At 43.8% G+C, this 24,729-nt stretch overlaps 1 protein-coding gene across 4 annotated transcripts in view; it reads left to right on the forward strand.

Moving 5' to 3' along the window:
- The window catches only part of MYO16 (myosin XVI), a 610,989-nt gene extending 595,043 nt beyond the window's left edge, over positions 1-15,946 (forward strand). For 3 of the 4 annotated variants that reach the window (XM_042980064.1, XM_042980054.1, XM_042980050.1), the window contains exon 35: positions 14,629-15,946. In XM_042980064.1, the coding sequence (XP_042835998.1) occupies positions 14,629-14,856 (228 nt within the window). In that variant the 3' untranslated portion in view covers positions 14,857-15,946. The remainder of the gene's footprint in view (positions 1-14,628) is intronic. The other variant, XR_006215346.1, reaches the window with a different exon arrangement.
- Positions 15,947-24,729: the final 8,783 nt, after the last annotated feature.

Raw genomic sequence — 24,729 nt, forward strand, 5'->3', positions numbered from 1 at the left:
AAGTCAATGATATAGAAATGATATAGAAATGATATAGAAAGCCTGGATCTTAAAGCCCAAGTGGATTCAAATTAATTTTATACACTTCCAGGTGATTTTTATTATATATTTTTGGAAAGAAGTCTGTTTTTCAAAGTTTAAGTATTTATTTTGAGAGAGAGAGAGAGCATGTGCACATGAGCAGGGGGAAGGGCAATGAGAGGAGAGAGGAGAGAGAGAATCCCAAGCAGGCTTCGTGCCTCCAGCAGAGAGCCTGACATGGGCTCGAACTCACGAACAGTGAGATCATGACCTGAGTGGAAATCAGGAGTCAGACGCTTAACTAACTGAACCACCCAGGTGCTCCTGTAGTATTTATGATATCAAAAATTATATCTTATGATGATAGAATTACTGGAATATTGCTTACATCCATATATATATATATATGGATGTAAGCAATATTCCAATATATTTAAATGAATATATATATATATATATATATATATATATACATAGAGAGAGAGAGAGAGAAAGAGAGAGAGGGAGAGAGAGAGAGAGAGAGAGAGAGAGGAAAGCTTATAACTCTTGACAACTGGTCTCTCAGAAATTCCTTAAAAACCTATGGACTTAATTTTTCCCAGGCACAAAGTTAATCCTGTATAACAACTTGGGCACCTTGAAAAATGTTTTAATACTTATAGGACCTTTTTGTGCATGTAACGATTGTAAAGAAAGGCCTCTCTTACCTCCAGTTTTCAAGTGGAAACTTGAACTCCAGTAACTCCATTTTGGACGGAAAGATCAAGGTTGATGACAGAGAATAACTTTCCCCAACACAGTGTATCCCATGGCTAATGGAGTTGCTAAACTATGCCCTTCTCCTAATTATCTGATTTTCAAAAATCAACTCGGATTAGGTTATTTTATTAATATCCAGTTTCCTGAAGTGTCTTTTCTCATTCTTGTTTAATTATATTTATTGCCATAACACACAGATTGTGGTTGTTTCCAGAAAAAAAAAATTGTGATATCAATAAATTAACAGATAGACTGTGTCCTACATACTAACGCAAATGAGGATCCTGGCAAGCGGAACAACCAAACAAGAGAGAGGATCCTTCTACATACAGCCTCCAAAGGCTCTGGAGACTTCACTACCATGGTTTGACCTGCTGGTTCACACACAAGGACGACCTTTTGTTTATACCTGAGAAGACCAGCTAAACTCAGTGTGCTTGAACTTGCATGCATCAGGTACTAGCCAAGTGAGTTTGGGCTCTAAAGATGAGTTTCAGCATCTCTGAAATGAGGCTAATAATATGGAACCTGCTTACTTCACATGGTTATGAGAAACTACTAGAATAATCACATGTGAAAAATGCTTTAAGAATATAAAATAATAGGGGCGCCTGGGTGGCTCAGTCGGTTAAGCGTCCGACTTCAGCTCAGGTCACGATCTCACGGTCCGCGAGTTCGAGCCCCACGTCGGGCTCTCGGCTGACGGCTCAGAGCCTGGAGCCTCCTTCTGATTCTGTGTCTCCCTCTCTCTCTGCCCCTCCCCTGTTCATGCTCTGTCTCTCTCTGTCTCAAAAATAAATAAACGTTAAAAAAAAAAAAGAATATAAAATAATAGCATGAAGACGATGTTAGACATAGGGCCTTAGAAGCCTCAAAGGATCCCATGTTTGGGTGTACAGATGGGATCACTGCAGAGAAACAGAACTTCAGGTGTATTCTGGCTACATCTGATGGGCTGACAGAGAGAGTCCGTGTGAGAATGGATGGTGACGAAGCAGTAATAATCAGCGTGGCCAGAAAATACTGGACTTTCCATAACCTGCTAAAGAGTGGAGACTTGATGCTTTAGGCCAGGCAAAATGGCGGCACTGCAGCGTTTTGAACACAGCAATTACATGAATAGATTTATTCTTTGGAGAGATCAAACCTAATAGATTAATTATCCTCAATAATACCTCCTGTTGTTGGCGGTGAGTCTCCCATATAATCCCAAGAAACACGTTTTTAAAAAAAAATTGTAATGTTCTTACTTTCCGTGTTTCCAGTATAATAGATTTATGTTTTTCTGTATATTCTCTGGATTCCAACCCCATTACTATCATACATCATTACTACAAACATACCCTAAATATAGGTTATCAATTTGTTATAATCTAGTCACTCATACCGATGCTGCCATGGTTTTTTTTTTTAATGAATTGAGGTGAAAGACCAGAGCTCATATAAAATCCATATCCCAGCATGTCACAAATTAATTACATTGCATGATGTATAGTACAATCATAAATTTCTATTTTATAACTGTCCATTAATAGGAAGAACTATACATTCACTCATCAGAGTCCATTTTCATTCATAGCTATTAACCTAAAATCATCTACCAAATGCAAATAGATGTCCATTACGATGATATTAAATGCGTTCCAGTATAATACTACTTATAAAAGTCAAGAACAGTTAGTAACTTTTTTAAGAAATCAAACTGAAAGATAAGGTAAAAAGCTCAAATTCTCTCTCTCCTCCCTCACTGCCCGGTTGCCCATTGCTTACAATAGAATTCGTAAAGTGCCTTTAAAAAGATATTTTCCCCTTTATTTGGCCCCTTGGCGACAAAGGAAACAAAATGGCAACAGAAGAAACAAAGGAGCAAGAATGAACTCAATTGAAATCTTGTATAAATACCTATTTCTGAGTTACAAGGATCAACTCTTTTTTGCCTAAACCAGAAATGCTACTTTCACGTTCAGATCGTTTTCTTAATTTTTTTTTCAAAGAATGAAAATATACAACCCTTTCATCAAAGTTTTTTTGGAATCACATGCTATTTTATGCCACATCTTTCAGTTCTATTTAGGTAGACTTTGGCTTTGGAAACTGTGATTTTCAAATTTCACTTTTTAATGGTTTCTCCTCCAACATCTTGTTAGCATCAAGTAGGAATGGGATTTGCATTTGAAACACTAATATTCACTATGCAGTCAGCCAAGAAGCTTCCTTGTTTTAATTTCCATAAATGTCAGTAAATGCCTCTTTTCACCTTTGGGTGAATAGTCAATAGAAAAATCAATTCTGCGACAAATGAACAGCAACATGATTTTACATATGAATTATTTAACAAAGTCTATTTTTATCCTGGAAGGGAAAGACTTAAGGTAAAACATCAGTAGCAAATTATTAATTTACATTTATTAATATTATTCATAGAAGTGCATATCCACAGGAAGTAAAGAAATTTATATCTCATTTTTTAATTAGTTCATCTCCGAGAATTCTATTAATGACACAATAGAAATCTATTGAAAATTAATGAAAAAGATATACAAGTAATAAACCTCATTAAGCCTTTACACCACGTTGTGGTTTTCTCTGGCTTGTGAGAGAGTCATTGACCCTGGAAAGGGAGGAACCTAGTGAAAATGACCCATTTGAGATGTAGACCTTCCATGAACTCAGTCTTTACATCCTTTTAGCAAATTCTGTCTTCATGTGTCCCTGATACCCTCTGGACTTTAGAAGACACAAAATACTTTACAAGTCCAGGCGGGGAAATGAGAACTAGATTCATGTCTTGAACTTCGAAATATCAAATTGGCAAGATTTTCTCAAAAACAGGATGAAACCCTTTTTTTTAATTCCTATAGTGAGTCGTTGATGTAGTAATAGCAGGTGTTATAAGTGGCACTATTTTCTAAGGATTACACTATCGATGAAGTAATCTTCCTGTTAAGACCCTGCAGAAAGGAGGGGATTTTGCTTGAGGATGAGTATTGCAGCCCACAGGGAAACGCCTGGACCATGTGGTTCATGTATATCTGCTCGCGCCCGCTGGGAGCTCGAAAGGAGGTGTTCCGAGGCACCTGTTTATTGAGTGTGGATGGCTTGTCTTTGCCTTCCCTGATCTGTCCTTGAGAACAGAGAGGAGAACGTGAGGCTACAGGTTTGAGGAGGTCGAAACTGACCAGAGGTTGTAGATCACAAACACCACCCCAGCCCGTGCAGCCCACTTGGTGGGGGGGTGGGGGGAGGTTGGGACACTCCGATGATGCTGCCAGGCCTTGCATCGCTGCGAGGTGGCTCCGTCTGTTCCTTTGAGGGCCAGATTGTCCCAACTCCCCATGAACTGTGACTTTCGGCTTTCCCACTCCAAATAACAACTGGCCCCTAAGCTTTGAAGCTTTCCTACTTCTTTCGAATGTCAAATTTTAAAATAAAAATCACAGAATAATTTCCAGGTATATTATTAGATCCTGTACTGACTTTGTTTTCAAAGGCATTTAAATGGACAGATGGCCTGCTCCATTTTCTAGAAGTCTGGGAGTTGTACCTCTTACACCATAGTATCATTTTTTTCCCCACGCCATCCAAAAATAATAATTCTGGGCATGGGATGTCTTAGTCTGCTCGGGCCGCTATAACAAAATGCCACAGACTGGGTGGCTTATAAACAACAGAAATGTATTTCTCACTGTTCTGAGGCCAGAAGTCCAAGGTCGGGGTACCTGCACGGTCAGGAGAGGGGTCTCTTCCAGGTCGCAGACTTCTCTCTGTGTCCTCAGAGGCAGAAGGGGTGAGGGGGCTCTGTGACGTCTCTTTTATAAAACCATTAATCCCATTCACTGAGGCTCTACCCTCATGACCTCATCACCTCCCCAAAACCCCAGCTATAGATAGCACCACACTGAGGGTTAGGATCCCAACATGAGAATCTGGGGTGGGGGAAACACAAACTCTCCGACCACTGCATAGGGTAAGCTTGTCTGATCGTCTAAGGCATTGCACTCTCTGGCCACCCTGAAGTCTGCAGTGACTGTCCCACTGTCTTTCAATGGCCCCACTCACTAGCCATTCAGAGCCATCTAGCCATGTCTGAATTCCGAGTAACTAATGGGTCTGGGACCACCCACACCCTATGTGACTTCAGAGCAACAGAGCATTTTGAATAAGTTCCCAGGGCTGTATGGTGTTTGAAAGGGTCTTATCTGAATCTGTGACATGTGAACTACATCTCAAGTGTAAGATCGGGGTCAGTCCGCCATTGCTTGAAGGCACTCTCCTCCTTTCCTTGCCTGTCCCTGATGGGGGTGAGGTGCCCAATTGGCCCTAAGTTTATTTTTTAAAAAAAAGAAAACACAAATCTGATAGACTGTGTGAAAGAAGATTTCAATATAGAGCAAGTAAGCCTGGCTGCAAGCGTCTCTGAAAACAGCATCAGGAGGCCACCAGGGAGGGGGAATTTCTGCACGTTCTCATGGGCCTCTGAGCTCTTTGCCCAGCTGCAAGCCCTCCCCCGGACTTGAGTCCTTCCTCACCAGGACACCAGGAGCTGTTCGCCTTCACTTTCAGAGGAGCCAGTGCGATTTGTTGGACAAGTTTCAGCCCCTAATTTGCATCTTAACCCAACCAACCTGAGTTACGCTCTTCTCCACCCCTCTTTTATCTGGAGGACCTGAGAACTGCACTCACACCCTTCCGCCTTTGTAACTGCCCTGTCTTCCTGGGATCATGAGTCAGGTTTCCACGTGAATCTGTCTCCCACATTGCAATTCAAATTGCCCAACTACATGCCCGTTTGCTTGGATTTTTAGTAAATTCTTTCTTGGTTGTCAATTATGATAAAAACTCTCTCCCTTCCCTTAAACCTTTGCATGCAGACATTCAGACACGAACTCTGTTTAAGCTCTCAAAGTACATTGGATGCATTGTGCTTGCTGAGCAGAGATTAATTTACTCATTTGGGAGTCATTTGGGACCCTAAAGGACACCCGTGATCTGATCAAGCAACAGATTCTACCTCCAGGGAATTCTACCCACATAGATCAACATTTTCTCACTTACATATTACATATGACCCTTTCTAAACGAAAAAAAAAAAAAAATCCCCCTAAACCCTTAACATTTCTGAAGTTAACTTATTATAATGGTGATTAAAAGTAGACACACACATTGTTCCATAAAATGTCTTCATCCTCTTTGTTCTCATTACAGCTATAAAACCGAAGCAAATTTATAAATTCAACATGGCAAAAACCTACAAAAGCCAACAATTAAAATTTATAACATTCATGGTAGGTATGAGTGCGTTTAGCTAGAATGAGAGTCCTGGTGAAAATATGGACGTGGTGTTGACTCAGATTCCAAGAACTACATTTCTACTGTCTTGTGCTGTTGGTTAACCCAAGGCCCTACCACTTTTCTCTGCTTGAACTGCTGGGAAACTATTAATCTCACCCATGCTGAAATATCACTTCGTGCTTTCTTGGGGGAGATGCCTTATTTGCATATTAAACGCATCTACTCTCTTCTGGTTAGCCTGCAACAATATCAGTGATATTCCTTGTGGCATCCTGCTTGTAAATAAAATAAGAAGTTAGAGAATAAAGTCTCGCTGAGCACTGGCTTTAAAAGTAGACATTCAAATGATCCAAAGCATGATTGTATTACTTTTGAAAAAATATGAAAATAAAAATGCGAAATATATTAGATCATCCAGAGAACTTGAGGACCCCTGAAAAAGTACATATACAAATCTCAATTTCCACAACATTACGCTTAGCAGTTTAAATTACTCACTAAAATCTATTTATACCCTTTTTTATCTTACTCCTGAAATTCAAAGGACCTCCGGACCTTTCATTTCTTTCTGTACAACTTTCTTTAGTTTTAAATCATATATGCAGAAATCATAGTTATTTTATAAATGCAGTATGTTGCTCAGTATTTTGAGAGCTTCGTGTTGCTAAGGAAGAGACTTACTTGTATTTGTATTTATTTTAACTTATTTTTTAAATTTTTTTTGAAGTTTTTATTTATTTTTGAGAGACAGAGCATAAGCAGGGGAGGGGCAGAGAGAGAGGGAGACAGAATCTGAAACAGGCTCCAGGCTCTGAGCCATCAGCACAGAGCCCGACACAGGGCTCAAACCCACGAACCGTGAGATCATGACCTGAGCTGAAGTCAGTTGCTTAACCGACTGAGCCACCCAGGTGCCCTATTTTAATTTTAATTTTAATTTTTATCTTTATCTTTATTTAAGGCCCTAAGTTGTGAGAAGTGTTTTCACTTAATGTTGTCCAATTGACTCGTCAGGATAATCATCATTCAGCAATGTTTAAGGATTTTCTCAAGTCAAAGAGCGAATGATGATGAGATCATAATGCCCTACATTTATAGGGCACTCACTATTTTCACATACTCTTTTATGTGGCCCACACACATTACTCATGTAAATCCTCACACGTTTTGGGGAGGTAGATTGTTACTGTGGTCCCACTTTACAGATGAGGATGATGAGTTGGGTCACAGACTGTCACTGGGTGGCAGATTTCAGATTTGAATCAAGCACTGCTGTAGACCCTGGGTCTTCCACCATACTGCCTCCAGCCAGCACCCATCTGCTCATGGACTGGTGGTCCTCTGCGAAAGGATGGGAGTCCAGGGTCACTACTGACTCTTGTCTACCTCAGGTCCTGTGGAGATGCCACTTCTTGCCTATTCTTTCCCCCTTTTCCAAATGGTGGCAACCTCAACTTTCAACATTCATATCAAATGGTACTTCCTCCTCTGTGAAGTTTCTCCAGACCGTCCTCCATAAGTCCCCTTTCCCAGGTAAATGGGGGAAATAAGGTTTTAAAAAAACTCCTTCTTTTTGAGCAACTCCATCTCTATGCCATGTGCAACACGTTAATACACTTTTAAGCATGGTTCCTTTAAAAGCAGGGCATTTGCGGGGCGCCTGGGTGGCTCAGGTCATGATCTCACAGTTTGTGAGTTCAAGCCCCGCATCAGGCTCTGTGCTGATGGCTCAGAGCCTGGAGCCTGCTTCAGATTCTGTGTTTCCCTCTCTCTCTGCCCCTCCCCAGTTTGCAATCTCTCTCTCCCTCTCTCTCTCTCTCAAAAATAAATAAATATTTTTTTAAAAAATTTTAAACAGCAGAGCATTTGTAATATTCACGTGGCACAGAGGTGGTAGAGTGTGGGCATCCAGCATCATAGGTATGGGACAATTTCTAAGTTCCCAGTTACAACACTTGCTTCCTGGTTCTGAAAGATGATGATTTTGTGTCCAAACACTATAATATAAAACATGCCAGAAAAGAAAATAAATAAGTGACTAGCTGTCTGAAGTGACATGGGGTGGAGATAAATCTTTGAAGCAACGGTAAACAAGCTTGAAGTTAAAAGATAGCCATATGGCATCCTTTAGCCAAACAACAAATCAGAGTAAGTGAGACCTGGGTGTCAAGCCAGCAGATGCTAGGCACTCATTTCCAGTTGCATCCCTGATCCCTGGCATCATTTCTTCTCTTCCTGAAAAGAAATGGTTCCCCCCCCATACCAAAACTAAATTCAAACAATTATTTTCATCATGATAGTGCTCTCTTTAATTCCCAGCCCCTATTTCTCCCTTCCCCCTACCCCCTTCCCTTTCTGGAAGCCATCAGTGTGTTCTCTGTAGTTACAAGTCTGTTTCCAAAACTAAAGTTTTTCTTAAAAAGTCATTATTTCTTTTTTTCATGAGAATACTTAATTTATCAGGAAACTCGAAATAATGGTAGAGGAAGAGGGTTATTGTTGTTACCAAGAGGGCAGGAAATTTAAAGAATAGAGAAACATTGACTCAGATGTGTTTATAGTGCTGAATAATATGGTGAATACTTTGTGGTGCTTATATAGTACTTGACCACCATTATTCTTAAAGTTTATTTATTTATTTTGAGAGAGACAGAGACGAGGTGAGCAGGGGAGGGGCAGAGAGAGAGGAAGAGAGAGAATCCCAGGCAGGCTCCATGCTGCCAGCACAGAGCCCGATGTGGGGCTCAAACCCATGAAGCCTTGAGATCATGACCTGAGCCCAAAGCAAGAGTCAGACGCTTAACTCCCTGAGCCACCCAGGCGCGCTGACCACCATTTTTTTTAAGTTTATTTATTTATTTTTAAAGAGAGAGCAGGGGAGGGGCAAAGAGGGAGAGAGAGAGAGCATCCCAAGCAGGCTCCATGCTGTTAGCACAGAGCCCGACACAGGGCTCAAACCCACGAACTGCGGGACCATGACCTGAGCTGAAAACAAGAGTCGGACGCTTAACCGACTGAGCCACCCGGGTGTCCCTCCTTGGGACATCCGTAGTTGCATTTGTTTGCTATTCTAAAATATTAAAGCTCTTTTTCTGCCTGTAACAAATATGATTTTTTGCCTCACAGTCTAATAAATGTAATAAATCTAAGTAAAGCAGATTGAACATCATTCATCCGGGCATACTACGCTCATCTGCAGATCTTCTATGTATTGTCTCACAGATGGTAATTTTAAAATGCCCTCTGAGCTTTGTTACATTGAAAGTAGTGACCTATCGTGTATCCTTACCTGGAATTTTAACCTTCATCTAAGGAATAAGCTGTGAAAATTCTTTGTTTTTCTTTCTTAAACGACGATCAATAATGTTAGTATTTTAACATCTCATTTATACCATTCTGGCAACTATCCTTATGTGCCTATTAGACTTTACTCAATACCTATTAATCTCCATAATAGACAATACAGTTCCATGGGATCTCTCAATGAAAGGGTTTATTCTGAGCATTAGTTGATTATTGCAAACATCAGTCAAATTTTTGCTTATCAAGGAAGCACAGAAAGCTCTTGGTTGTTGATTCAAAGATGGCTGTCTTTTTTACTTACTCCATTATTCAAGACATCAATATCCTCATTAAGAAAATGCTTTCTAATGGTTTGGGCATAGGAGTTTCACCTTTTATAATATACTTGGGAATACAGATATTTTTAGTAAAAACTGAGAAGCTCTGAGAAAGTGCGTTTTTTATTTTTTCAAAAGAGGGAAGCAGTAACTCGGGGGATTGGGGCATTTTATGTCAAGACCCCTCCCCACAAGCCTCAGATCGGCGGCCACGAAAAGGCACTCTCCACAGACTGCCACCCAGTGGCTCAATCTGCAAATGTGTTCCTATCATGAAGGTCTTTGCGGAGCGTCGCATCTCGCATATATCTTTGGTCATTAGGAAGGGCTCTGCTAGAGAGAGTCTAGGACTGAGAAGACATGCAGAGGGGTGGTACTCTGCTTCTGGTGAGTGGACAGGGCTGGATGCTTATCAGATGCACTGGCAAGGACATGATCTAGCTGGGGCCCTCACGCCACGGAAGAGCGATGCCAGCAGCTGGGTAGAGATTTGGATTCTGTTTGTCTAGTTTTCAGGCTCTTCTCTGTTTTTTTGACTGGGCCTCCATTTTTATATTCTTTCTGTACCCTCCTTGATTTCTTTTAATTAACGCAGTATTTCTTATTTCACATTTTCTGTATGTAACTGGCTCATTATACATTCTTCCCCTGTCGTTCCTGTAGTCTCACTAGAGAAGAAAGCCTGCATTTTTGACTTACTGACTCTTAAGGGATTCTGTTACTTTGGCTATTTTCCTCATATTGCTAGAACCTTAGAACCTCTAAACTCCACGTAACCCCTCAGGGCTCCCGCCGTTGCTGTTGGCATGCATTCTTGTTCCGCAGAAAATTTATAGTCTGCAAGACGTTCCAAGCATGTTACTCCTATTTACCCCTGGATTTAATTCTGGTGTCTTTAATTCTCTCTTAAATTTCCATTTTTCCGTCCGGGATCATTTTCTTTCACTTTAAAAAAAAAAAATTAAAGACTTCTGACGGCAAATATCCTCCTTTTTGTTGTCTAAAAACAACTTTACTTCATTTTTATTTCTGAGGGGTATTTTTATTGGAGAACAGAGTCTTAGGCTGAATTCCTTTCTCCCGGTACCGTCACCTGTGATTTGCAGTTTCCTGGCTTCTGCTTAGAAGTTCATTTTGCCTCTCGCTGTTGTTCCTCTGAAGGCAACGTGTCTTTTTTTAGGGTTTTAAAGCCTTTCTGCTTTGCCTTTGCTTCCCTAGGATCCGCCTTGTGTTTTCTTATTGGTGGTGGTGGCCTGCGTGTGGTCTGCCTTCTGTGTGGTTTGCTGAGCCTCTGAAGTGTGTGCATTGATTCCATTTGCAAGTTGGGGGACTTATCTGTTGGGATATTGCTTTGCCACGTTCTTTGTACACCTCTTCCTTCTGGGGCTTCTTTTATGTGGGTATATTCCGCTATCTCCTCAATTTGTCCATCTTTTCCTCTCCCCTAGGCATTTCATCGTAAGTACTTTAAAGTTGTTATCAGCTAGCCCTACATCTGGATCATCTGTGAATCCATTTTATCTTTTGACTCTCGGGTAAATTTCCTTGTCTCTGCATGTAATTTCTGATCGCACAGTAAGCATGTGTGTTAACAAACTATAGATGCTGTGGACCGTGGTTTTATTTATTTACTTATTTATTTATGTTTATTATTATTTTTTGGCTTATTTCCTTTTGAGACAGAGAGAGAAAGCACAAGGGGTGGAGAAGGAGAGAGGGAGGGAGACAGAGAATCCCAAGCAGGCTCTGAGCTGTCAGCACAGAGCCCGACACAGGGCTCAAACTCACACACTGTGAGATCATGCCCTGGGCCTCGGTCTGACACCTAACGGACTGAGCCGCCCAGGCGCCCCTGCAGACGATGTTCTCTACCCCAGAGATTCCACCATCGCGCTAGGAAGCTGAGGCAGGGAGGACCTCCAGAATCCAGTCGCAGATAGAGCTGCAGCGGAGAACCAGCCTGCGTCTACTCCATCCCTGATCTCCAGGCAGCACCGCCTGCCATGCTTTGGCCCAGAGCCTGCCAGGTGTCTGTGCTCCTTAGCCCCGATGGAGTGCAGATGTGTTCCAGCTGTGCATTTCAGAGCTCCCGGGCCCACGTGCCCCACTCAGCTGCAAAATCTGCAGACCAGTCAGGGGCTTGAGGCTCCTATCTCCCCGGTCAGATACTTGCTTCGGAAGCGCCTCCAACCATGCAGGGGAATTTCACGCTGCTTTTCATAAGCCTTTGGCCTAAGTCACCACACGTGCGTACAGCTGAAGAATGTAACAGATGTCCCTTGGGGAAAATGGCCATCCTTTGAGGGTCCTCAATTTCCCAATTTGTGCCTCTAGTCTCATACAACTGCAACACATTGTATGGTTCCTCTCTCTTCTAGAAAAGGCTCTCTAGACCTACAAAAGAACTCAGAATTGGCAAATGTCCCAGGAGGGGCGGGGGGGGGGGGGTGGGAAGCAGCTGGTAATGATCTGTTCAGAAAGAGTCTCCCCATCCAGAATTTCAGTTTTTCTGGTTCTCAGTTTGCCAGAGCTATCTGATGCTTTAAATATATTATTTGGGTAATTTATCTCTTTTTTTTTTTTCCTTCCAGTAAGTAAACTGCCATGACCTATCAAATCCCATGCAGATATGAAAGTTTTGTTTTGTTTCTAATTAGATCATCCTGAAGCTAAGTTACTTAAGAAAGATGATCTCTCAAGGACATTTGGGGGGGAAAATCAGCTGAGACTGGTAGAATTAAATGTTCTCTCACAAGAATAAATCCCATGACAGTATTTTCCAGAGATCGCTACTATGTGCTAACCATGGGTCAAGGAACATGTATACAATGCTTAAAAACCATAGAGTGAACAGGATTGAGGCTAAATGCAATCGCCGAGCATACACTGGTGGAGGGAATAGAGGGGTTAAAATACATTGGTGGAGGAAGCATACAGATTCCACATGAACCCCACTGAGGAAAGGAACAAAGAAGAACATAGCATAGGGATGCTGGTCGTTAGCATACATCAAACTCTGCCCCACAGCTATTCAGTCAGTGATAAGCAGCATAAAGTAATACTTAAAAAGACAGACTCTAGAGCTTGACTGGTTGGTTACACCATTTCCCATGGAACTTTGGGTAAATTACACTTTACATTTTTGGGCCTCAATTTCCTCATCCGCAAAAGGGTGGCACTGCTTTATAGAATTCTCAGGACGACTGCTGAGTTAATGTTTCTAAGGTGCTTAGAAAAGGACCTGGTACATATTTAGCACCCTAAATAATTACTGAAAAATAATTTGGGGGCACCTGGGTGGCTCAGTCGGTGAAGCATCCGGCTCTTGGTTTCTGCTCAGGTCATGATCTCACAGTTTGTGAGTTCGAGCCCCGCATCAGGCTCTGCACTGAAAGCATGGGGCCTGCACGGGATTCTCTCTCTCTCTCTCTCTCTCTCTCTCTGCCCCTCCCAGCTTACTCTCTCTCTCTCAAAATAAACAATAATAATAATTTTTACATCCTCTCTTTCTTGGCTCACTTTTGTGACTGTAGGGTCAGTCTGGCTTCCACAAAAGCCTTCCCAGCAGAAGAATGCCTCATTTCCAGGTTGTTCTGGTGCAATCCTGGACACTGGAGAAAAATACCCTTTTAAGGGGCGGGGGGATACTACTTCGGCATTGATTCCTGGAGGTGGCTTCAGGGATCAGACCATCACAGTCCTGTTTCCCACACTTAGGTTTTTTTTTTTGGGGGGGGGGTTCTGATTATATGTACATCCAGTCTGAGGGATCTATTTTTGCTAGTAACCAGCTCCAGAAATCTAGTTCTGCACTCCCAGTATGGGTTTGAATTCCCAGCTTCTGTGGTTTACCACCACATCTCCACCTTCTGCCATCTTTTTTTTTTATTCTAGCTTTAATTCTTCTTTTGCGGGTAGACAGTAGGCTCACGTGTCCAGGTTAAAGGTGTTCGCTCTAGAACCATCCTGGAGCACCGACTGTGCTTGCTGCTTTTGAGTGACTGCTTCTACCCAGGGCCCAACTGCCATGTCCTGCTTTCCTGTATTCTCTTTTGTTTTGTTGGGGAGGCTGGAAGGGGCACCAGAACAGAGCAGTAGGTATTTTGGAAGTGGGTTGAGACATCTTGTTTCTTCTGAATTTTCCTGTGTTCCCACTGTGATGTCTGGCATACTCACTTTAGAATGGCCAGAAAAAAATGGTATCCTGAGGAAGCAAGAGGGAATTGCACCGCACGATGCTCTCCTAGTCTGTCTCTGTAGGCGCAAGGTCAGAGAGTACATAGCTGCTAGTTGAGATCACTGCTTTGAGTTGCTGCTGCAAAGGAGTATGTGCTGATTCTCCATTGGGGTTGCAGGTGCCCGGGTCATACTAGCCCGTTGGATATTGCGGTGGCTGTCCCTTGCCACACCCAACTCTTAGAAACCACTTCTATATTAGTGTGGTCCTCTGTTAACACGGACCATGAAGGGGCCCTCTGGAGCAGGGCTCCATCCTTGGGTTATCCTGCTGTAGTCAGGAGTAGGGTCACGTTCCCACAGATGGGAGGGCTGAACCCTAGCATCTGGCAAGCCTCGAAGAACCCAAAAGCACCCATTACAAACAGGGTTACAATTGTGATAAATGAGGGGAAAGTGTGAGATGTCGTAAGAACATGTATAATGACAGAGGCCGAAGGGCATACACACGTTTGAGTGTTTCTGGAATCGCCTGGAGGTTCATCTCCTAGGCTGGTGCACCTGTCGTACATACCATTGTCTGCCATCTTACTTCAGCGGCCCCCTGCCCAGCGGCCGTATAGTTTCTTGACCGCAGTGCATGGAGGCCTCCAAGCAGCGCCTGAGCCCCCCTCACACCCAGCCCGGCCCCGGTGTGGCTCTTCTCCTCTCTCCACTCGCTCACTGTGTTTGCTGTTCCTCCCCTCCCCCCACACCCCAGGTCATCCATCAGCTGAGGCTCTCGGAGAACGAAAGCGTGGCCCTGCAGGAGCTCCTGGACTGGAGGCGGAAGCTCTGCGAGGGGAGAGGAGACTGGCAGCACCTCCTGCAGCCCTCGGAGCCCAGGGCGCCGCCCCCTCCTCCCTGCAAGAAGCCCACGCTGGTGAAGAAGCCCGACGGGGCCTCCTGCGGCCGGCTGCCTTCCGAGCTGTGGGACTCTACCATGTGAGGGCCGCACAGCAGGTGGACGCAGCGACGCTGCCCGGTGGTGGCCGCCGCCGAGGCTGCCCCGTCCCCGGTGCTTCCCGCGGCATGGACGCAGAGCCACCCCGGACGCGCCAGCAGAGGCCACCAGGGCCCGCCTGTGCTTGTGCGCATGCGCGCACGGGCGTGCGTGCGCCGTGCGTGTGCGCATTCTTTCTCGCTGGTTCCGGCGGAATCCGTCCGTTCTGGCTCCTGGGCTCCGCGGCCCTGGGGCCGTGTTTCCCCTACGTGGCGGGAGAAGGGCCTGGAAAAGCGTGGGGGGAGGAAGGGCGCGCCCGCTGTACAGTAGCGCCGCCCACGTGTTCCTCGCTGGCCCGTCGCTTTTCTAGAACACGCTGTGCGGGACACACGTTCCGTTTCTTTGTAGGTGTCGTGTTTCCTTGGACTTTACAAACCTGATCACGATGTACATGTTTATTACCCTGTTTTATAACTTTATGCAATTGGTGGTGCTCCCTTCAAAACACCCGTTCGAAAGAGCTCGTTTCTAGAATTTTCTTTACTCCACATGCTTTTCTTTGTTTCTCCTAGAGGACCTAAAGCCCTCGAGACTGTGCCCCTGCTTCAGCCCCGCCAGCGCCAAGCCTGTACACGCATGCACGGAGTCCCGAGTTTTTCATTTCCCTGATGAGGAGGCCGCTCCTCCCTGCGCCGTGTCTCTGCTTACGTGCCTCGCGAGCTCCTTCCATCCGTCGTGGCCTCTCCTGGAGCCACCATCGGTCACAGGAGCTCAGACACGTGTGGCTTCACATCCGTAGCTGGTGGGGTGACAGGGTCGCTCCAGTGAGAGGTCTACGCGATCCAGAGGAGCTCGCTGAGACTTGCTGCCTGGGGCAGAGATGCTGCGTCCTCGGGTGGCCGTCCCCTCGGAGCTGCGCTGCATGGCTCACCTGCTGTATGTGCTCAACCCCCCTGTAACACGACCACCCCGTTTATCCATGTGCTTCTGTGGCTGAAGGGACGTCCTCAGCCGTGCCGTCAGACCGCGCTGTGTCACTACTAGGAACTCTGTATTCAGACCAGCCTCTGCGAAGTCACCGTACCAATAAAAGGTGCAGCTGTGTTCTTCTGGTTGTGTTTATTTGTTGCTACTGCCGTCTCCCTGGCGCGATCAGCAGGGGCAGTGACAGGCCATCCCGTCTCTGCTGCCCACCTTCTTCTGCTCTTATGGCGTTTTGCAGGCTACAGGCCCTAGTAGTTTACAATAAGGATTTTATGGATTACTCAGACGTAACTGCCATGTAGGCATATGTCAGTTTTTAGGAATAATTGTCATTTAGGAATAATAATGAGGCCGCCAGATCCGGAGACAGTTTCCATTAAAACAGATAGTTTCTTACCTGCCAGGGGGAGAAGCTCAGGGTCGGCTAGGCAGCGAAGGGGGCCACGGAACTTCGGAGCCAAAGCTTTTATTATGATGCCCTTGGGAAGGGCTGGGCGATGCAGGGTATGCAGGCATAGAATCTGGTAAGTTTGAATCATTTCGGAGGGCTTCATGTGCGGGGTGGTCCCTAGTTATCTGGTACCTGGCCCCAGGCAGGGGCAAAGGGAGGAAGGATCAGTGGCTGGAGAGGGAGGTTGTTGAGTGTGGGCTCTGCAGTGGTGGGAGTTGCTTACTTTCTGTAAAATGTGACTAGTCCCCAGGGGCAGGTCCTCCAGGATTGGCAAGGCGCAGGGGTTAAAGCATCAGAAGACAGAAAACCGGAAAGGCAAAGTTAACCCGCAGTTAAGCGAATAACATTACAGATGTACCTAACAGGGAAGCATTCTGCTTGACCTCCAGCTTAACGGCAACCAAGCCCCACATGCTGCCTCTCTCCCCTCACTCCCTGATACCTGACTTCCCAATCTCAGCCACCAAGCAACCGAAAGAAGCCACCTTTCCTTGATGTACATGGTTCCTTGCCCATTCCTTGCATACTGTAGACACTTAATGTCTACACTGGATCAAAAGTTTGAACTGATCCCCACCCCCCCACACACACACAGTACATTTATTTGGACTAGAGTGAAAAGTAAACTGTTCAAGCATTGCACCTTTCCAGAACCTGTTTCAAATGTGCACCTAACACTTGCTATGACAGCTCTAGGTGCTTTGCGCACACTATTCCTAACACGGATATATACATACCGCATGGCAAGTCTCACGTACACACACTCATCCTGGATCTGAAGCTCAGAGCCTTAAGTGGGCTGTCAAACCATAAACCCTCAACTTTACGGTTCCAAGGTCTACATCATTTTAACTTGAGGTGCAGAAATTTTCTATTTATTATATCAAAATGTGTCTTTACAATCTTCCAACTCAATGACTGGGGATACAGTGTTGTATGAAACTGTGAGGTAAGACTTCAAGGGAAAGCTTACGGGAAGTAGGCCGTCCTGAACACGTGTGGGTCCAGACGACACCACTGTCTATTCTGTTAACCTGGTCTCATGTTAGGGCTTGCGTAGGTGTAAGGTGACCCAACTGCCACCTGCTAGAGGTACCGTGGGCATCCCGGGATAGTTTATATGTACTCAATCTAGTAATCCCTTTTGTCTCATCTAATGTTTGTTGACTTTCTAGAGGCAGAGGCCAAACCCCTCGGAGACTTTCTAGAACACATTTGCCCAAGTCAGTAAGTAGGCCTTTCTGTTCAGTTGGTTTGTTTTCTTCACAGTTGGAGGGAGAGTTCGGGTGTGTGTTGACCTCACTTTAGAACCATCTCATTGTACCTGTTCTGACATGACTGGATAGTCAGCAGACTCAAAGGCGTTAATAGCCGTGACAATAGAAACAGTATTAAGAGTCATAATAATATGACATAAAGTCCGAGTCTGTGTGTATATTAAAGGTACTCCCGGAATGGTTCTCTAATGATTACAACATTGTCAACAAAATAAACAGAGGTACTATTCTGGTTAATAAAACACCAAATGTTATTCCACATAAGCAAGATTTCAACAGTTACGTATGTTTGCAATATACTTCATGACGGTATTTTAATTGCTATCAGCCCATAAGGTATGAATTATGATATATTATTGGGCCTGAGACCTTATGTTTAGCAAAGTAATTGGTATGAATTATTACTCTGTGTTCAAACACTGCCCAATATTATTGCTTTTTTTAAAAATGCTTGACGAGTGGTCTCTAAAAACTACTATCAAAATGTTTATAGTGGGTTAAAATGATTTAAAATGTATTTTCTCGAGTGGAAAAATATATTATTACTATTCTCAAATTGTGGTACCTAATTTAGCAGAATTATGCTTACATAAATCTACCCAATAAAAGCAACAACCAATTAAAATCTGACATTTGTAAATGAGTATCACATATGAACATTACATAAGTTGGACAAAAAGTATGTTACAAATCCCACGATCTACAAAGAGGGATAAGTTTCTGTCAAAATTCTATTGCCGTCAGTTTCCAACAACAAACTCAACTCATGTCACAATAAAGAGCATAAGGTTATTTTATAATAACATTCTGCAATGGGACATATTTCATCCCTGGCTATTACTATGCACTACTGATTCCCCCCCCCAACTTTTAAATGTATATCTTTATCTAGAAGTTAATAGGATTTATTTTTATTTTTAGTCTCATCAGGAAATTTTCAACAACAACAACAATAACAACAACAACAAAAAAATCATCAAATTAGCTGGAAAAACAACAACGCTGTTCCAAGTAAAAGTTTAGTATAATTTCATTACAGTTTTCAAATTGTTTTTAGCTGCACATAAAAATCCATGTAATGAAGATGAAAGCAATTATATTTCTATTTATGGTGCAATGGTAAATTCTCTGGAACGCTCATGGTTTCCCAACACAGTAGCACTGCTTTCAAAAACTAAAAATATATTCTCTCCCCCCATTCTACTCCCTTTACATCTTATTCATAAGCAATGACTTTATCAAACAAATTCTAGTACAATGTTCTACCCATGTGAGTTACAAAGATCCTCATATAGCACCAGGTTGTAGCCTGCGCGGTTACAGACTGGAAAGAATTACCTTTGTAGTTCGTTCACTTTCCCTAAGTACTGTAGCCCCCCGGGCTGCTCCATTATTGTGGACCCAGGAAGTTTCTCTAAAATTCAAGATGCTTTGTAAAACTTTAAAGATGAGCTTTTCAAAGGCTAGGTCTCATTAGATGCCTATAATACATCCCTATTCCCTGTTCTAATTTCTCAGATCATTTTGAGATTTTTAAAAAGCCTGCTTATACCAATCACGTTTTTTTGTATGCTTTGACTTCAGCACAATGCAATCTGGATTTTCTGTGGTTTCCCTGATTGTTACAATGGCAGAAGCAGATCTAGGTGTCTTCTCATAGAAAATAGTAAAGGCGAATAAATCTATGCATTCATTTCCATTGCTGTTTCACAATAGGAATGCCTCAAATGTGCCTTTGCTTTGCTTTGAATTAGTCCTGAGCAGATCGCTGGCATACCTGCGGGCTCGCCTTTCCGACAGCCCCAGGGAACATGCACTGCTTCAAAGAAAGGTGCGTGAGCCTGCCCAGGTGACATTTTCCTGATGTCACCACTTAGTGTCCAAAGTCTAAAGAAAATGAAAGAGAATGAAACTATTGATGAATTCCAAGGGGGAGATCAAAGCTCTGGAGAAAAATGAAATGAAACCAAATTCAATTTGAGGTTTTGATCTTTTAAGATTTCAGCAAACAAAGGGGCTGGAGGTCCATGATCTCAAACGATTGGTTGAAACGTGTATAAATTCTGTCACATGCTGGAGAACGGTTTTCTTTGCTGAACCTATTTTTGGGAATCTGTTAAACTGATTTCAGTCTAACTGGGTCTTGTGTGATAACAAGAAAAACCACTTCACCCAATGGTCCCTATTGTGGTTCATCAACATTACTGTTGAATAAAATAGCCAATCCTAGTATTACAAAAGTGACTTTTTGGATACCTTTGTAGGTAAGTAGGTTGTACATACATGTGCATTGTCGGGGAAAATAGTTCTCCGGACAACTTTGCAATTGGTGGACAGTTGTCATTCTCTTGGTCTTAGAAGCTGTTATAAAAAGATAACATCCCATATTTTAAAAAGCAAGAGAAGTTCCCTGGACGAAGAGAAGAGAAGCCTTGGGAAATCCAATATAGTAAATGGCCTCAGCTCCTGAAGGTTGTCAAGCGTCGGAAAGTAGGGAATTTGGAGTGACATTGTCTCATTGCTGATTGCCAGGGACCATTACCCCTTTCAGCCCCGGATGAAAAGGCAAACCCTACAAAGACAGAAGACTCGGTGCCAAGGGCAGTCACAAGCCAAACGTTTGCCCACAGTGACTCAAAGAAAGACCTCGCTAAAGGTACAAGCTGCTACATCACCCAGTTTTACTCCCAGGGGTTGGTGTTTGGCCCTAGTGAGTCTCCAACCCCACCCGTGTTTATCCTCGAGTAGGCTAAACATTTTAGCCAACGATCACAGGAGCTAGTAGCTACACACAATAAACCTGTGCTCCTATTCTAGTTTTCTCCCTTATGACACAGTCTGTTGACCCCAGTCATCCAGAGACCAACGGTCCTCCTTTCTCATGTCTCCAACCTCCTCATGGTCTGTGGAGGGCTCCCCCGTTCAGCCAGCAGGTGGGGACTGGAGCGCAGAAGACGGGGCAGGGGGGAGTCACAGCCTGCCTAAGACTGGCTCGTGTCACTTCTCGTATCGCAGTGGCCAGGACTCGGTTGTGTGATGACACAACTGGAAGGCAAGCTGGGAAATGGGCCTGCTCTATGACCCAGAGGAAGGGGAAGTCACCCGGTGAACAATTAGCCAGTATCTGTCACACTACATGAGGCAGGGAACTCCTGGAACAAATATCTTCAAATCTGTTTTCTATTGCCTTTTGCGTGCAATAGGTGCCTAGGGCAGCTCACCTTCCACCAGCCATGAGTGCAGGACCCGCCTACATCCAGCTGCCACCCACCCACCTTTCCCAATGTCCCAGAGTAAATTGTCCTTGGCCACCCTGGAAGCTCACGTAGTGAGGATGGGTCAGAGTTGAGAGAAGAGATGGGAACATTCTTGCTGGCCCAGTGGCTCCCGCTCTGGGTCTGGCTGTGGACAAAGCCACCTTTCTCTTACAGGCGATTCCCAGTGGATGTTCTCTCTCACTGAGTCCTGGGCACATTGATGCAATTCTACTCCCAGTGCTGCCGACAACACCTGCTGAGCCCATGGGCATTGGGAGAAATGCCTCTCTTCTCTGAGGTCCCCCTCATCTCCACAAGAGACTCCCATCAGATGGTGCTCTTGGCCTCTCAAGGTGTCTGTCTAAGGATCAGCAAGCGATGACATCACCAGGAGCACTACCCCCAGACCCGCTGAATCAGAGTCTGCATTTTAACAAGACCTGCAGGTGATTTGTGTGGTCCGGAAAGGCTGACCACATGCCCTGGACTCCTTCACGCTGGCTCCCTCTGTGGGACCATCTCCATTTTTATCATTCTGAAGCTAAGGAAATCGTGACTCACACACATCAAACCATCTTCTATACTCATTGGAAGAGTGATGTCACCAAAGGTTTCCTCCAGGTAAAACTGAGCGCTGAGAGTTATAATTTGTGCTAGACTAAGAATCCAACCCCATAACTCACTCCCTCTGCCATCCTAGGAAGCACACCATTTTTAACTCCACGTGTCTTTGGAGGTACAAGTACTCACCAAAACTTTCTACAAATGTGCTCGTTCAAGTCTGGCTTTGGAGAGGGTCAGTAACAAGAGGAGAGGTTCCAAATTGATTATTTGTTGCAGGAGTGTTTCCTGTCATCCGTCCCTTATGCCTGCACTTCCACTCCGATCTGGGGTGCCATGACACCCTCACAGCTGATTCTTACGGGTATAACTCAGGTCAAGAGTTTTGGGTTTTTAGCACAATTTCAATGTTCAGATAGTACAGCTGAACAACAAAGAGGCTAAGGACCCACCCCTCCATGCATAATTCTTGATTTGCCAAAAACTGAACCCTGCTGTTGACCAGAAGCCTTACCGATAACAGTCAATGAACATATCTTGTATGTCATATGTATTATATACTGTATTCTTACAATTAAGTAGAGAAAAGAAAATGTTATTAAGAAAATCATTAGAAGGGCACTTGTGTGGCTCAGTTGGTTAAGCATCCGACTTCAGCTCAGGTCAGAATCCAGCAGTTCGTGGGTTCGAGCCCTGCGCCAGGCTCTGTGCTGACAGCTTGGAGCCTGTAGCCTGCTTCAGATGCTGTGTCTCCCTCTCTCTCTGCCCCTCCTCCCTGTGCACTGTCTCTCTCTCTCTCTCAAAAATAAATAAACTTAAAAAAAAAAGAAAATCCTAAGAGAAAATGCATTAATAATACTGTACTCTATTTATCAAAAACCATCTGCACACAAGGGGGCCACAGAGTTCAAACCTGTGTTCTTCACGGGTCAACTAGAGTTGGCTTTATGCTTTGAGTCACACTGATATTTTCATTTATAACTATTTCTGTTTCAAAGTTTCCATCTGCAATTTGTTTATAGGTTTTTACATCATACTTAACATTGAATTGGTTTGGATTTCCATCTCTTAAATCAAGAATAAGCCTTCCCATGGCTCCTGCCGAGCCATTAACGCCAGGTGAAATGAAGCAAAAACAAATTTGCTCTCGATGATTCCAATTCATGTGTGGTCTATGCTTTCTGTATCATCTCTAAATAGGAAAACATACTAGACTCTTTTACCTGGAGACGGGTGCCCCCGGAAAATAAGTCAATGTGAGAAATGTTCCAAACATTTTTAACTGGCTTTCCAAATAGCAGACCCTTCGAAATTTTACTTCTTGAATATTTTCTCATGTTCTATGGTTTCTTAGTTTGCCTCAACCTATGGCCTCTTTGTAGTCTCCCCACTTTACTCTCTATATGAGAGGACAGGTCACTCGTCCAAACTGTGGAGTGGGTCCTTCATTTGACAGCAGTGGCTATAGTGTGTGGTCAGTAACATCCTAGCCCCCTGCCACAGGGCGGGTAGGACAGGCTGGGACCTGCTGGGCAGAAGCCTGGGTTCCTTATTCTTCTGGAGCAAGAGGGGGGGTGGGAGAGGGATCCAGGAGCTGTAGAAAGGGAGTGTCATTGCACTCTCGTCTTGGGTTAGTAGGGGGGCAGGGGGGTGGAGCGTGAGAAAGACAGGGGGTAGTTAATGAACTCCACCTACATTTTTAACTGGGAAGCAGAACTTACATTTTGGTACCAAATTCATCAAGAAGCCCATTGAAATTTTCTCTATGAAGATGCTTTAATTTTATGTATGGTACACCTGAAGCAAGTTCACTTATTGAAAGTAAAACATATTTCTAAAATTTCTCCTCTGCATATTTGGCCTCGAATGTCCTTTTCAAATCAAACATACAGTTCCTGCTCCTAAGAGGTTACAGTTTGGGGAAGAAAGGCAGACAAGTAATTCTGCATATAACTATTTAAAACCAATGTTGTCAAGTTCTGTGAAGGCAAAGTGAGGAGCATCACAAAACTCTAAAGGAAAATCTAATTTACGTAAAGGAGTGATGGAATTATTTTTGAAAATAGTACTTATATTGGAACCTAACTGGGCAGCCAGAGGATGAGAAAAAGAGTGCGTCAGTCAGACACCATGTGGAAAGTAGAGACAAGATGGCGGCTTCCTGCTAAGTGACTCTTCCTGTCCAAGTGCTCAACGTCCTCTGGGCATACCTTCACTCTGGCACCTGCCAGCTGGTATCACAATTTCTAACCTTCCCTCTAAACTGTGAAGTTTAAGAGACATTGGTATTCCTCAGACTCTACAATTGTCTTTGGCGCAGAGGAGGCAGCAACCCACTACTAATGGATCAATAAACGAAATGATGCACGAATGAAAGAATGCCAATGAGGCTGTTTTTCAGGGTGTCGGCCTGTAGCCCCTGATATCCTTCTGCTCCTTCCTAAATCCCCCAGAATAACATATAAACATTTTAATACTTAAACCATGATATAAGACTTGCGCCAAGTGAGAAAATTATTAACGTGTAGGACAGACTGACAATGGAATTTGGAAAGGAACCCACAGCCTACAATGGACAAAAAATGGATTTGGTGTCAGAATATATTGCCTTCCTACGGATGAGTATTAGAACGTAAAAAATTTCATTCACCTGAACCTCCACATGCTCAAAAATAGAAGAGGTGTAACATTTACGTCTACCATATACAGTCAACTATTAAATGAGATGATACGCGTGAAGGTCTTTTGTGAACTGGGCTAACATTGGTTATCTAGAGTTACTGCTTTATTAGTTAACTCTCTGTGGATGTTTAAATAGCAAAAGAATACTTGACTTTTGCTTTTCTTAGTTGATCTCACAAAGCCCTGAGGTAAAGGAAGAAAAAGAATAAATATGTGTCCTAGTAGTTATTCTATTTTTGCCTCAGGAAAGACAGAACTAATGGCCAGCTACCATAATGTGCTGAGCGTAGGAGCCCGGTGTCCATTCATCACCCACAGAGAGCACTGGGCAGGACTTAGGAATCTAGGTTCTGTCATAGCTTAGTAGTTAGCCTGCCATTTTTTTTTTAAGTTTACTTATTTATTTTGAGGGAGGGTGGAGTGGCAGAGAGACAGAATCCTAAGCAGGCTCTGTGCTGTCAGCACAGAGCCTGATGCAGGGTTTGATCCCATGAACTGTGAGATCATGACTTGAGCTGAAATCAAGAGTCGGACGTTCAACTGACTGAGCCACCCAGGCACCCTAGCTTGCATTTTTTTTTAATAGGAGGTGTGTGTGTGTGTGTGTGTGTGTGTATCTGTTGGGGACAGGGAAGGAAAAGGATGTATAACAAATTCCTAAGTGATT

Source organism: Panthera tigris, chromosome A1, assembly GCF_018350195.1.
Source record: "Panthera tigris isolate Pti1 chromosome A1, P.tigris_Pti1_mat1.1, whole genome shotgun sequence".
Classification (NCBI taxonomy): Eukaryota; Metazoa; Chordata; class Mammalia; order Carnivora; family Felidae; genus Panthera; species Panthera tigris.